The sequence below is a fragment of the Dermacentor albipictus genome, chromosome 1 (genome assembly GCF_038994185.2).
Source record: "Dermacentor albipictus isolate Rhodes 1998 colony chromosome 1, USDA_Dalb.pri_finalv2, whole genome shotgun sequence".
Classification (NCBI taxonomy): Eukaryota; Metazoa; Arthropoda; class Arachnida; order Ixodida; family Ixodidae; genus Dermacentor; species Dermacentor albipictus.
Genome location: NC_091821.1, coordinates 159763920 through 159777643, shown reverse-complemented (window position 1 = coordinate 159777643; position 13724 = coordinate 159763920). Strand labels below are relative to the sequence as shown.

The window sequence follows — 13724 nt, the reverse complement described above, 5'->3', positions numbered from 1 at the left end:
CTGTTTTCTTGTACAAGTCAGTACAGGCATGCTACCTCATTACAGTAAAATCTTGCTGATACTATTTTCATGGGAACTGGTAAATAAAGCATATCCGAAAATAGCCTTATCCAAAGCAAGCTCCAAGAGGTATGAAAATAGCGGAATCGGTGACAAACTCAATAGCAAAAGCCAGTGTGGCGAGGAGTGATGCAGCTCCTCATAACATGTTATGCAGAGCAATGTTTTTATTGAGCAACACTGAATTTGTCAGTTTGAGCTTTCTTCTTTTCCATCTCTGTAAAAAAGTTCTTCTGGAAGCTAAAAAGAGAAGACACTGTTTCCTCACTGAATGTAGCAGTGGGGCTCTGCCACTCAATGTGGCCGAACAGCCGCAGCAGCGTTTACTGCCAGTGGCGCGCCGTGTGCGTTCTTCCTCCAGTGTGGCTGGGACTTAAAGGGAAGCTGAAACGGTTTTCAAATTCCATGAATTGCTGGGATTGGGAAGAACAGTTATTAATTTATGGTTCTCAAATTTGTTTCTTCGTTTTGTTAATAAAGGGGCGGAAATTGCTTTCTAAATCCCCCCCGCGGACATGCCCCTGTCGCTTCCCGGACTGCCGGGCGAGGAGGCAGTCGGAGCATAGAATTGGCGAGAGTGACGTCATTCCCCGGGAGCGTGCCGGCAGACCGGCGTGCTGGCATGTGCTAGCATTTGCTGGCGTGTTTCTTTCCGTCCTGCGCTTTACTAAACAACGCTACGAGAGATCTGCCGCCGCTGACGTTTGCTTTCTTTTGCGATTTTCGTGAACTGTGCTTCCTTTCTGTGCTGCGTGAGTGCCTACAGCCAAGGGTGCACAACATACCCTCGTTCTGCGCAGCATTCGGCTGCGCGAACACAGGCAGGCGAGACAGTGTGGTGTTTTACATGTTTCTGAAGGACAAGAAGCTTGCAGCGCAGTGGGTCCGTGCGATGAGGAGAGAGAATTTCGTGCCAACGAAATCAACTGTGCTGTGCTCGGACCATTTCCACGACAGGGATTATCATCGGAGCTTGACAATAATGCGGGCAATCGGTATTCCAATTCTAATGTTCCGGTGCCCCCATTGATGCACTCGAAAAATGCGAACATTTGCAGCCATGAACGTCTGGTAACACAGTTTTAGAGTAGCCGGATAGCCTTACGACCAATGCAGAAATTTGTTGTTGCTAGTGTTGCTAGGTTTGCCTAGCGACACTCGGTGTATGGTTTGCAGTTACCGTAAAGTTATGATGTTTACCACACAGCGGTGCTAAAACTGCCTAATATCTGTATGTTAACACTAGCATGCAGCACGCATCCCAATTCCTGATTGAGCCAATATTCCAAAGTCGTTGAACCATAGTCTGAATATTGCACATATAATCTCCCTGGCCATCTCGATCTGGATGTGTATGATAAGCAACTTCTATGACTGTACCTCACAGCACTGTATGTGCACGCTTTGAAACGCGGTACTTATGTTCGCGATTGCGTATCAACACACAAAAAACTGCCGAACTTTAGACAAGCAGCGGCAAGGTGCTTGACATCGCGGAATTAATTGCACCCGTGTTTACAATCTAATGAGAAGTTAGTGCTTTGGCATTCTTCCAGCAGCAAGTTCCCAGTGACACTTCAGCGCGTTTTTTTCTCCTGTCATTGCAACGTACAGCTACATGAAAAAACATACATACCAGCTAATATTTCCAATGCGCGAGAAGGTGCACACATTGTTCTCGCTGTTGGCACACTCAACATCGTCGTTGCCTCCATCGTTTTCTGTATCGGCTGTCCGTTCGAACATGTAAGGCGAAAATACAAGCTGTCCGAGATAGCGAGAACGTTCCATAATGCTTACAACCCATCTGTGAAGCCAGACCAGAACAGCGTGCTACCACAGAACACCTATACATGCTCTGAAATGGCGGCACCGACCGGTGATCCCCATGAATGACGTCACAGCAATCCCGACCAATCACAGGCAACAGCGGCGTTCACGCGGTGCCATGAGTCGCTGGTGCGCGTTTTCTTAGAAAAAATAGCCAAATACGTTTGTTTCCGCCCTTTTTAAGCTTGATATTTGTGTTCAATGGACTAAAAACTGTAGAATGCCACATAAACTCGTTCTTTTCGAAAAGTGTTTCAGCTTCCCTTTAACACGTTCTTCGTGGTTCTTTGGAATATTATTTAGTCTAGTGCACTGGAATATAAAGCTATGAGCTGTAGCAATATCAGTAAAAGTTCAGTCATATTATCTGATTAAGGTATGAAGTACAATGCTCTTATGGAATATTGGCCAGGGAAAGAAAAAAAGGTGTTATCCCAAAAACACTTTTATGTAGAGTTGTATCAATGAGATTCCACTGCATACTAAAATAAACAATCATGCTGAAAATATAAACACATGCGTCTTTTCAAAATTAAGTATTTATAATGCACATTCGATTTGTATTCAACAAAGTTGATGTTCACCCACCTCTACCTTATTTATTTACAAGACACTGTAGGCCCATTTTGCCCAACTGGGTTTTAAAGTATAATACAAGAAAAAATTATACAAGCATTCAGAAAACAAACAAATCCGACTCCAATTTCAAAAGTGTGACATCAGTAATTAAGCTCCTGAGTGCTTTGGCCGTACGGCCCTCACTCATCACCAGAATACTGGTAAACTGCATATGACGAAATCAGCTCTTCCATATCAACTTTCTCGTTTCCAAAGCGACATGCGTGCACTTAAGTTTATTTTTCTACTACATAGATGGCATAACTTTGTCAGTGCTCAAAGACGGCATTTTTGACATCACACTCTTTGAACACCTTTAGGCAGGTGCTCTTCAAAGATGTCTCCCAATGACAGCTCACTTGTGGGTCGTGCAGGGCCTAGTATGAGCACAGTGGCAAAGCTCTGCACGTCGTTCTCGGCTTCATGAAATTTCACACACTTTTGTGACTTGCCTTATCAGAGGAAGGATGGGCGAAAAACTGTCTTTGGTACTCAACTTTGCTTTGCAAAATAGTCGATTTTGAAGGACTACAATATTAAGCATTTTGTACCATTTGTGGCAATGACAAATACATCCATATTGCTTAGTCCAGGGGTGAAAATAGGTTTGCACACGTCAAGAAGTGAATTGGTTAAAAATGCTTCAGAAGTGTTTAGGAAAAAGGGAGGTTTGAAAATATGTACCGCTTCGCAATGACAATGAAAGAGTCAATTCAATAGTGCAATAAAATAAAAAAGAATGAATGAATGAAAGAAAATTTTAAAACGTACATAACATTCCTACATAACAAAACATAATATCAAGGAATAACATTGCTGCACTTAAAAAAATTCAGTGGTAATTTAGTGGTAAATGCAAGAAAAAAAAAATGCCTCATCATTACGTCGCACCTCTTTGAGGTCCCAGATCCATGATTTAATTAATGGGGAATGTGGCTTTCAGGTCCAACTTTGTTTCGTGGTGGATGTTGATGAAAATTGGCACAGAGACTAAGAATGACACTATGATGCTTTCATAAAAATTTCAAAACCATACCATGAAAACTTCTTGCTAATGAAATTATTTCTTTATTGAACCTCACAGAGGGACTGGCGGATTTACGAAATGAAGCAAAATGATAGTTAAATACTGTATGCACAGCAAATTGTATGCAGAGGAGATAGCATTCTTGAAATAATTTTTTCGCAATAGTAAAATTTGCAGTTTACATTTTTTCCAGTGCCACTGCAGTGAGGCCACTTGCCCTGCAAATAAGGAACCTTACTACGAATTCTTAAAATACTAGGATAAAAAAAACAAGAGCGCTATCCCCCAAAGTAAAGTTCAAAGAGCCTTACAAAACAAACGCAATAAAAATGTATAAAGTAGTTACCAAGATATCTGCTCCACGAAGCTGAGCAACATACCAAAAAAACAGATTTGAGAAAGCGAGGTTCAAAGTTGCTAATTTATAGGCACCAGGGTTATAGTCCTTTGTATCCTTTGCAATGTGGCGTAGCTTGTCCATCTGACCTTTAGCCTGCGGATTTCAGTGCAGATTTCAGTGTGAATTAGCGGGATGTGTTACATATTGCTTTCAATACATTGTTGGACAGACCGTGGCGGCTACTTCAAATTACCCTAAATTTCGAATTAACAAGCTTTTACTATATTATGTGATGTGTGAAGATGAAAGGCTGCCCTGGCCATGAGTGGTGCTAGTTAACATTTCCAAGGCTGCATCCAGTACATCAATAACCAAGAAAGCGGACAGGAAAGGGGGCCAGAGCGATAGCTCAAAGGTAAAACATCCTATGCAAAATGTGGGTTTGCCTCCCAAATGTGGCTGTGTGTTATCTTTTCGTCCATTTTCGCCCAGAGAGAGGGAGAAAGAATTAGCATTTTGGCTCCCCTTATTTTCTCAGGCAGGGATAAATTTTAAGATGTATTAATCACTTGAAACAACACTCACTTTGTGGTCATCCAATACAGGCGCACCATTGTGCCTTCCTGAAGCTTCTCAGAGCTGCGATCCTCATCCGCGGCATCCGCCTCCTCGGGCTCTGTAAAGTAGATGAGTAACTTAATATAGTAGTGTACTACTACTACTAGATGAGTGACTGAGAAGACCAGCGGAAACTGACCACGCCAGTTTGGCTTGGCCAGCTAGTGGCCTCCGAGGTTACATCAGTACCAATGCGATCTAAGAAGCCGCGCCTTGCTTCGCCAGCCTGCGCAGTGCGCCGCAGTGAGAGAAGTGGATGCACTGGTCTTTTACAGCGCAGCATGTACCCGCATGCAAGCAGCACCTCATTATCGCCATCACCCTTCTTCTCCATTGCCCACACAGACTGGTGCACACGCTGGCGCAGCTATGTGTGGCCTCCAAGGTAGTGGTGGTGTACCCCCAAGATTGCGCCAGTGCAATCTCAAAGGCCACGACCAGACCATGTCTGTCTGCACCAGCCAGCAGGTTTGCAGCAGTGACTGACTGATATGTGATGGCGATGATGAGCTGCTGCTTGCGCACAACAAGCATGGCAATGAAATAGACCAATATTGCTCAACAGGCATATACGATGCAAGAGCATTGAACTGCCACACTATACAAGTATCAAACCCCATGGAGAGTGATATACCTGACATGCAACAATAGGTTTTTTTGTTTTAGATAGGGGTGTGCGAATACCAAATAGTAGACTTCGTATTGAATATGGTAAAATTTAGCACAATCTCTTATGTTCAAAAATTTTCTGCAAAAAAAAACAGGGTGCTGCACCTGATGATGATGTGTGGTGTTTTATGGCGCAAGGGCCAGGTTTGGCCAAAGAGCGCCATGACAGGTGGTAATGTCGACGATGTGTCGTGGATGACGTGCACAATGAGCTCATCATGGTAGATGAGATATGGCTGTAAAAGGGCCTAAAAACTTACGCTGTAAGTGGAGTAGAATACATAGGTGCTAAAATAATGATGGTGACTAGGATGCGATGTGGGCTATGGCAATGGGCTTTCGTTAAAACATGATGCAGTAAAACTTAACACTGACAACAGAGTTTCAAGAGAGCCCTCGAATGCGGGGCTGTTAGTCGTGTGCTAAAAGTTGCCTGGCCAGTTGATTTTCAGGGTGTCCGTTTTGGCTAAAAACTCTAAGACTGTTTGCAGATTAAAAAACGGTTCATCGCTAAGAAAAAATGCAGGGTGAAGGGGTAAATTCTCGCGATATGCAGCAGGGAAAAACTTTTTCCTGTGTGTTTCTATTGCAGGGCACTGAATAAGAACATGGAGGACTGTGAGACTATTGCCGCACTTAACACAAGTTGGAGGATCGCTCCCAATCAAGAGATGAGAGTGGGTACCGTATGTGTGGCCTATCCTTAAACGGCAAAGAAGTACTTCCTTGTAACGTGCTGTTTTCCCACTTATCCAGTTCCCCAGTTTTGGTTTTATTATGTGAAGCTTATCCATTACTTGTGTATCCCACTTGCCTTGCCAACGATTCCTTAATTTACGGCGTAGAAAAGGCTTTAGGTCTGTGGAAGGGATGGGAATATTTCTATCTCTGTCGCTAAAAGTTACTGATGTAGCGCTTTCGTCAGCTACATCGTTCCCTTTTATAGCTTTGTGACCGGGTACCCAGCATATGACAATCACTTGATTGCACATATATAGGGCACACAATAAGTTATACAGCTCATTCAAAACGGAATTCTTATGTGTTTGTAAACTAATGAGTGCTTTCACGACACTTAATGAGTCTGTGAAGAGAACAGCCTTAGCTATGTTGGTGAGCCTGATGTGTTTAATAGCCGAGAGTATAGAGTATGCTTCCGCTGTAAAGATGCTTGTGTATGGGTTTAGTGACCCAGATATTGAAAATGATGGTCCAAGAGCTGCGTAAGCAAAACCATCAGCAGATTTCGAAGCATCCGTGTAAAATTATGCACAGGAATACTTCTCTTTTAGTTCAAGAAAATGTGATTGTATGTGAGCCTCAGGTGCTCGTTTCGATATTTCTAAGAAAGATATGTCACATTGCATAGTTTGCCACTCCCAAGGCGGTGGGAACCGAGTAGGAGCCATTGGGGTATTTTCTAGAAAAGGGACGCCCGTTTCTTCTGACAGTGCTTCCACTCGGAGGGATAGAGGAGGCCTGATGGCTGGGCGGTTAAGGAATAGCCTGGCAGTGGACAAGTCGCTAATTGCAAAATGACATGGATGCTGAATATCTGATTTAACTTTCAAGGTGAAGAGAAAGATAAATATGCCCTTTGTAGATGAAGATACCATTCGTTGGATTCAACGTACAGGCTCTCTACAGGACTAGTCCTGAAGGCACCTGTAGCAAGATGGATACCCAAGTGGTGAATCGAATCTAACATCTTCAAGGCGCTAGGCGTAGCAGAGTTATAGACTATAGCACCATAGTCAAGGCGTGACCTTATCAAACTTTTATATATGCTCAAAAGGCATCTTCTGTCACTTCCCCAGGATGTACGGGACAAGAGCTTTAGAAGATTCATTGTCTTCATGCACTTCGCCTTCAGATATTTAGATGGGGATAAATGTTAATTTAGTGTCTAACATGAGGCCCAAAAATTTATGTTCATGGCTCACTGGGAGCTGCTGTCGATTAAGGTAAATAACGGGTTCAGGAAATATACCTCTCTTGTTCGAGAAGAGAACACACATGCTTTTTTGTGGGTTTAATTTAAACCCATTCTCGTCAGCCCAGATTGACAATTTGTTTAGCCCAAGCTGTACATGTCGCTCGCAGATGGAAAGACTGCATGATTTAAAACCTATTTGTACGTCATCTACATACACAGAATAAAACATTGTACGTGGTATGATTGTGTAGAGTGAGTTCATTTTTATAACGAATAGAGTGCAGCTAAGCACGCCACCTTGTGGTACACACCTGTTTCCTGTGTAAATAGACGAGATAGCATATTACCAACTCTGACGCGGAACGCGCGGTTAGAAAGGTAACTCTGGATTACATTCAGCAAATTACCTCGGACTCCATTTCGGCCAGGTCACGGAGAATTCCAAACCGCCACGTGGTGTTGTAAGCCTTCTCCATGTCAATAAATACTGACAAAAAGAACTGCTTGTGCACAAAAGCATTGCGAATATTTGTCTAGATGCGGACAAGGTGATCAGTTGTGGATCTACCTTCCCTGAAACCACACTGTAGGGGATCTAATACAGTCGAACCTCGATATATCGAACAGCGCGGTGATCGCAAAATGGTTCGATATAGCCAGAATTCGATATATGAAATCACATAGAAAACGCGTCAAAAACTAGCGCAAATCAATCAATGAACCAATCGTGGCGCAATTGATACTCACATGAAGCTTCAAACAGAGTATTTATTTAGTTCGCTGAAAGTACTGAAGCAGCGTAGCCTGCTTCGTATTGGCAACCGCGTGCTTGACCACGGCGTCCTCAACATAGTCCAAACTGTCCACAAGAGACAGTCCAGTGCCTTCTATTGCGCCGCAGTAGCGGCGTACAACGGCCAAAGCAGCTACAGCCTCAGTTGCAGTCGGGAGCAGGGCAACATCAGCGCTTGCTGGATCAGCAAGCGCTGAGCGCAGAGAGGCAACGCATCAGCAAGCGCTGAGCGGCAACGCCTTCGTTTGGCCGCTCAGCAGTCACTTCTGCCGCGATCTCCACGTCTGTTAACTCCGCCACTGTTCCGGTGCTGTCGTCACCGCCAACGAAGTCCGCAATGCACATGATGTGTGGCTCAGCACCGACAAAGCGCTCCAACTGGCTCCACGGCCGCCTCGATCACGCGCGCACGGCGGGGGCGCGGGCGCGCGTGATTGAGGCGGCCGGGCTGGCTCACGGCCCGGGAGCGCGCGCTTTAGAGAAGCGCGCGCCCCCCACGAGACCGGCCGTGGCTGGCTCCAAGCCGCCGCGTGTGTACGCCGCTACGTTCAAATGGCGCCCTCGGCGCAACCGATGTGGGAGCTGTCGTGCGCAGCAGTCTGCAACGCCCATTGCGCCGCCGCTATCTTCGAGAGTGTTGCGGGAAAGCTCGCCTCCTGTCAACAGAGCGCACTTGGTCTGGGGCGGCGGAGTTCGATATATCCATTTTACATCCGGCCCCGTTCGAAATAAAAAATTAAAAATGCATGCGATTTTCCACGTGATGTAGAAAGTGTTCGATATACACAATAATTCGATATATCCGTGTTCGGTATATCGAGGTTTGACTGTAGTTTGTTACTTTCTAGAAAATGAAAGAGACGCCGATTAATCATTTTTTCAAAGAGTTTACATAGGCAACTTGTCAACGCTATAGGTCTATAGCTGTTGACTGATGTTGGGTCCTTGCCGTCTTTTAGTATTGGAATAATTATTGCTTCCTTCCAGGCGGATGGAATGTAGCCACCAGAGAACATAGAGTTGAAGAGTGATAGTAGTGTTTTGTGGGTTTCAGGGTGTAAGTGTTTGATCATTATATACAATATTCTGTCACTTCCTGGAGCGGACTTGTTACAGCCATTCAGCGCAGCCTGAAATTCCGCCATGCTAAATGGGCGGTTGTAAGGTTGGTTGCTATTTCCTTTCCGACCCAGAGGCAGTCGTTCCGCTTGTTGCCGGTATCTCAGAAATGGGTCTGAATAGTGGGATGAGCTAGAAATCCTTTCAAAATGTACCCCTAGAGAGTCGGCTTGGTCAATGAGTGTGTCTCCTTGTGTATTTACCAATGGTAGAGGGTGAGTTTCGCGGCCTTTCATTTTGTTAACCCTGTTCCAGGCTTTTCTTTCGCCTGTATAAGAATTAATACTTGAGATGTATTTTTGCCAGCTTGCACTTTTGGCAAGGCGGCGCTTTCTTCTACCTTCTGATTTTATTTTCTTGAAGCTGATCAAGTTCTTGGTAGTTGGGCAGTCGCGAAGGCGACTCCAAGCCTTATTTTGATTTTTGCGGGCTTCCTTACACTGCTCATTCCACCAAGGAATACGCCGTTTAGAGGGTGATCCATTCGTTTGAGGGATACATATTGATGCAGCATCAGTTATAAATGCCGTCAAATATGATACTCTATCATCGATTGAAAGAGTGCAGATGTCACCCCAGGTCAAATGTGTCAGCTCTCTGTATCGTTTCCAGTCAGCACAGTCGACCTTCCAACGTGGCAGATGTGGGCAACACTCATCGCCTTTTGTTAATTTTAAGAGAATTGGGAAATGGTCACTCCCATATGGATTTTTGATCACGTCCCACTCCAGGTATGGAACCAGTGTACTTGATGTTATACTTAAGTCAATGGATGAGAACGTTTTGTTCGCCACGCTGTAGAATGTGGGTTCTTTCTTGTTTAGTAAGCATGCATTGGAGGATAAAAGGAACTTTTCTAATAAACGCCCTCTTGCATCACATCGAGAATCTTCCCTGAGGGTGTTATGTGCGTTTAAATCACCTACTACAATGTACGGTTCGGGGAGTTCTGCAATAAAACTCTGGAATTCTGTTGTGGAAAGTTGATGGCATGGAGGGATATACAGAGAGCTAACTGTTACTAACTTATCAAATAGCACGACTCTAATTGCCACTGCCTCAAGGGGTGTTTGCAGATGTAAATGTTGGCAGGCGATACCGTTATCAACTATAATAGCAACACCGGCTGATGAGGCGAGAGCGTCACTGCGATCTTTGCAGTAAATGGCACATTGTTTCAGAAAGTTAGTATGTGAAGGTTTGAGGTGTGCCTCTTGCACACACATCACCCTTGGGTTAAACTTGCGAAGGAGTTCCTTAATATCATCCAGATTGTGTATTAAACCTCTCACATTCCAATGCATTATCTGTGTGTCCATATTGGAAGTGTTTTATGGTGGGTGTCAAGAGATATTAGATTGGCTCAAGGGACCTTTCCAGGCCCCTTGATGCGGGGTATTTCTTTTTTGTGGGCACGCTCCAGGCAGCAACGCCGTTCCTTCGGCGTCTGAGACGCCGGAGAAGTTTTTGTTACATCCATCGCCTCGTCAGAGGCGCTGGATGAAGCCCGCTAAGCGGGCACTCTCGGGAGTTTTTGGGCCTATCTGCACGAGCAGTGGCCCTGGAACCGGCAGGCTCGGAGGTCTGCTGGCTCTTCGTGGTAGGGGGCGGAACAGCAGTGGCTGCTCCCGCCAGGGGGGCTAATGGCATAACCGTCGTCACACTCCGTGTGACTTGCGCAGCCGCCAGAGGATGTGGCACTGCCCCCCGGCGCGTCACATCACTGTAGGACGGATTCGATTGGCTGTGTACAGAAAAACGCTTGCGCGCTTCTGGAAAAGAAATGTTTAGTTTGACGTTCAGTTCGATTATTTGTTTTTCTTTCTTCCATGACGGGAACGATCGCGTCTTCCATGACGGGAACGATCGCGAATGGGCGGGGTGGTCTCCGTCACAGTTAGCGCAGTGGGTTGTGGAAGAACAGGTGTCCAATGTGTGGTCTTTAGATGCACATTTTGCACAAGTAGCACGCCCTCGGCAGCTCTGAGACCCATGCCCAAAACGCTGACACTTGAAGAATCGGCGCGGATTGGGAATGTATGGTCGTACGCGTAATTTACAATATCCCGTCTCTAATGAATCAGGCAGTTCACTTGTTCCAAATGTTATTATTAGATGCTTTGTTGGTATTTCCTTGTCATCGTGCCTTAACTTTATTCGTTGCACCTTTACCACGTTTTGTTCTTGCCATCCTTCTAAAGGTTCACTCTCACTAAGTTCAAGGAGGTCGTCATCAGAAATGACACCACGTACAGTGTTCATTGACCAGTGGGGACCCACAGCGACTGGAATGTCACCAAACGCAACAAGTTTGGTCAGTTTGCTGTATTGGAGCTTGTCACGCACTTCCAGAAGAAGGTCGCCGCTTCCCATCTTAGTTACTTTGTAACCAGAGCCGATTGCTTCAGTAAGACATTTTGCGACCACAAATGGGGATATTGTGTGAACTGTCTTGGTTTCATGCTGACTATGTATTACATGGTATTTGGGAAAAATTTCTTCGGTTTCAAGAAAAAGTTGAAAGTTTCATCGGTGCGGCCCCTCTTCAGGGAGCGATCAAGGAGTGGGGGGAAATTTGAAGCCATATATAGTATTACTGTATTCGGCAAGAATGCCCGCCGCTCACCTCGGAGCCCAACCTGGGGACGTCACAGGATTAGAAACATTCTATTCTGCGTACGTCAGCGGTACGTTCCCACCATAACCTAATATATATACCCAAGACTGGATATATTACACAAGGTTAACTCTTGCCGCCAGGAAATAAGGAAGTAATAAGAAGTGAAGAGAAAACGGGAAAGATAAAAAAGGTGACAGAGAAAGACGAAGATAAGAGAGGAGGACAGGAAAAGGCGACTGCCGATTTCCTCCACGTGGGTCAGTCTGGAGGTGCTGTCTATGTGAAGCCGAGGCCGAAGAGGTGTGTTGCCTCCGCCGGGGGGCCATAAAAGTCCAAACACCCAGCTTCGGCTCAACCCCCAAGATCCCTTTTTCCCCAGACATAACTAAGCCGCGCACGGCTACACGCGGGAGGGTCCAACCCTCGTGTGTTCGGGTACATGGTGTCGCAACACACCAAACGCCTGCTGACGCAGACGCCCCTGCAGGGAGGGTGCTGCACCTGCTCAAGAGGCTACTCGCATTACATAAGAATGTAGCAAGCTATCGGTAACTTATGAACTTAGGAATTGAGGTGTATAGTATACTATACTGTTATTAAAGGGAACACCAAATTAGTACACCAGCATTGATAAATTAGTTGATATATGCAGGCATCGAAAATATCTTTTATTGATACAAATTAAGTCAAATAGAATCAAGTGCTTTTTCCCCCCCCTACTGAAGCTGAAGAAATGGAGAAGTTGTCCTAAATACCAATGAGGTTTTCAGTTCAATAGTGGGTCATACTGTGCTTAATGACAATGTCTATCGCTTAGAAAGTTTTGCTTTCGGTTTTCCCATCTTTATGGCAGGTGGTTTCTGTAGGTTATCAGCTCGTTAAGGCAAATCTGTGCGATGGACAAAAGCGAGAAATTCGAATCATGTGACGATCGGCACCGCTCCGTGCACTCATTGGTGCCACATGGGCTGACCACATTTGGTGCCGACAGTAAAGCGTTCTCACATCTGGAGGCCTACAGCAAGTTCGCGCGTTGCAGGATGAATTCAGGACAAATGACAGCTTCTTTGGGACAGTGGTATGCGTCCCGTCTAAATAGAGGCCTCTGGTCACGTTAACCACAGTGATGAAATGTGCGCACGAAAGCAGAAACAGACATTAAAGAGCATGCGAAGAACCAGCTACAAAAATGCCTTGCCATTCAGGGCACACACTTGCAAGAATCAAACGCCATGCTGAATTTCCCTGAAGTAGACGTGGAAATACAAGGCTCATGAGAATTTAAAAAAAAAAGAAAGAGAAAAAGTAGTTGAAATTAAATTATGGGGTTTTACGTGCCAAAACCACTATCTGATTATGAGGCACACCGTAGTGGGGGACTCCGGAATAATTTGAACCACCTGTGGTTCTTCAGCATGCAACTATACCTAAGTACACAGTTGTCATTGCATTTCACCATCAGAATCTCAGAGCTTTCGTTTTGGATAATGCCATACAGAAACATTATTTGCAAATACTGAGGTGAAATGAACCAGAAGAACAATATTTTAAAAATCCACAGCAACAACATGCAAACACAGAATGAAAATGTCCAAGCAGGATGCGTGATCCATGTTATGAGCATTCCCTTACGTGCAAGCTTCTTCACTTGGCGATGAGATGCTGTAAATATGGAGGTTAAGAATGGAAAATGAAAGAGGAGACGAAGCACCTTAAGAGGTTAAATAAGGGTTACTGCATTCATACCTTCTGCATTCAGCATGCATACCTTCATGATTCTGCATTCAGCAACTATTGCATAGCAATGATGATGTTTTTTTCAAAACTAGATTGCAGAAACTATTATTTTCAATATCTGTCTTTGGAGAGCTGGCATTCGCAAGACCCACTACAGGACCAAGCAGCACACACTTGTGACATAAATAGTACTTGCCTGTTTACTCATGGAATATAGCTCCATCCCAAAAATATCACGACTAACACCAAGTGAAATTTATTACAGCATCTGCAATGCCTTACATGCTTCTACATAGTAGAAGCATGTAAGGCATTGTAAGGCAACCTAACCTAAACGATCCAACAATAGTTTGAAAA

General features: G+C 44.8%; 1 protein-coding gene across 6 annotated transcripts in view; it reads right to left on the bottom strand.

Annotated features, from left to right (window-relative positions):
* Ge-1 (Enhancer of mRNA-decapping protein 4 homolog Ge-1) overlaps positions 1-13724 on the bottom strand; it is a 214164-nt gene that overhangs the window by 95488 nt on the left and 104952 nt on the right. For 5 of the 6 annotated variants that reach the window (XM_065443156.1, XM_065443139.1, XM_065443174.1 and 2 more), the window contains 2 exons: positions 13263-13292; positions 4461-4551 (listed from right to left, as the gene is read on the bottom strand). In XM_065443156.1, coding sequence (XP_065299228.1) covers positions 4461-4551; positions 13263-13292 — 121 coding nt within the window. The remainder of the gene's footprint in view (positions 1-4460; positions 4552-13262; positions 13293-13724) is intronic. The other variant, XM_065443150.1, reaches the window with a different exon arrangement.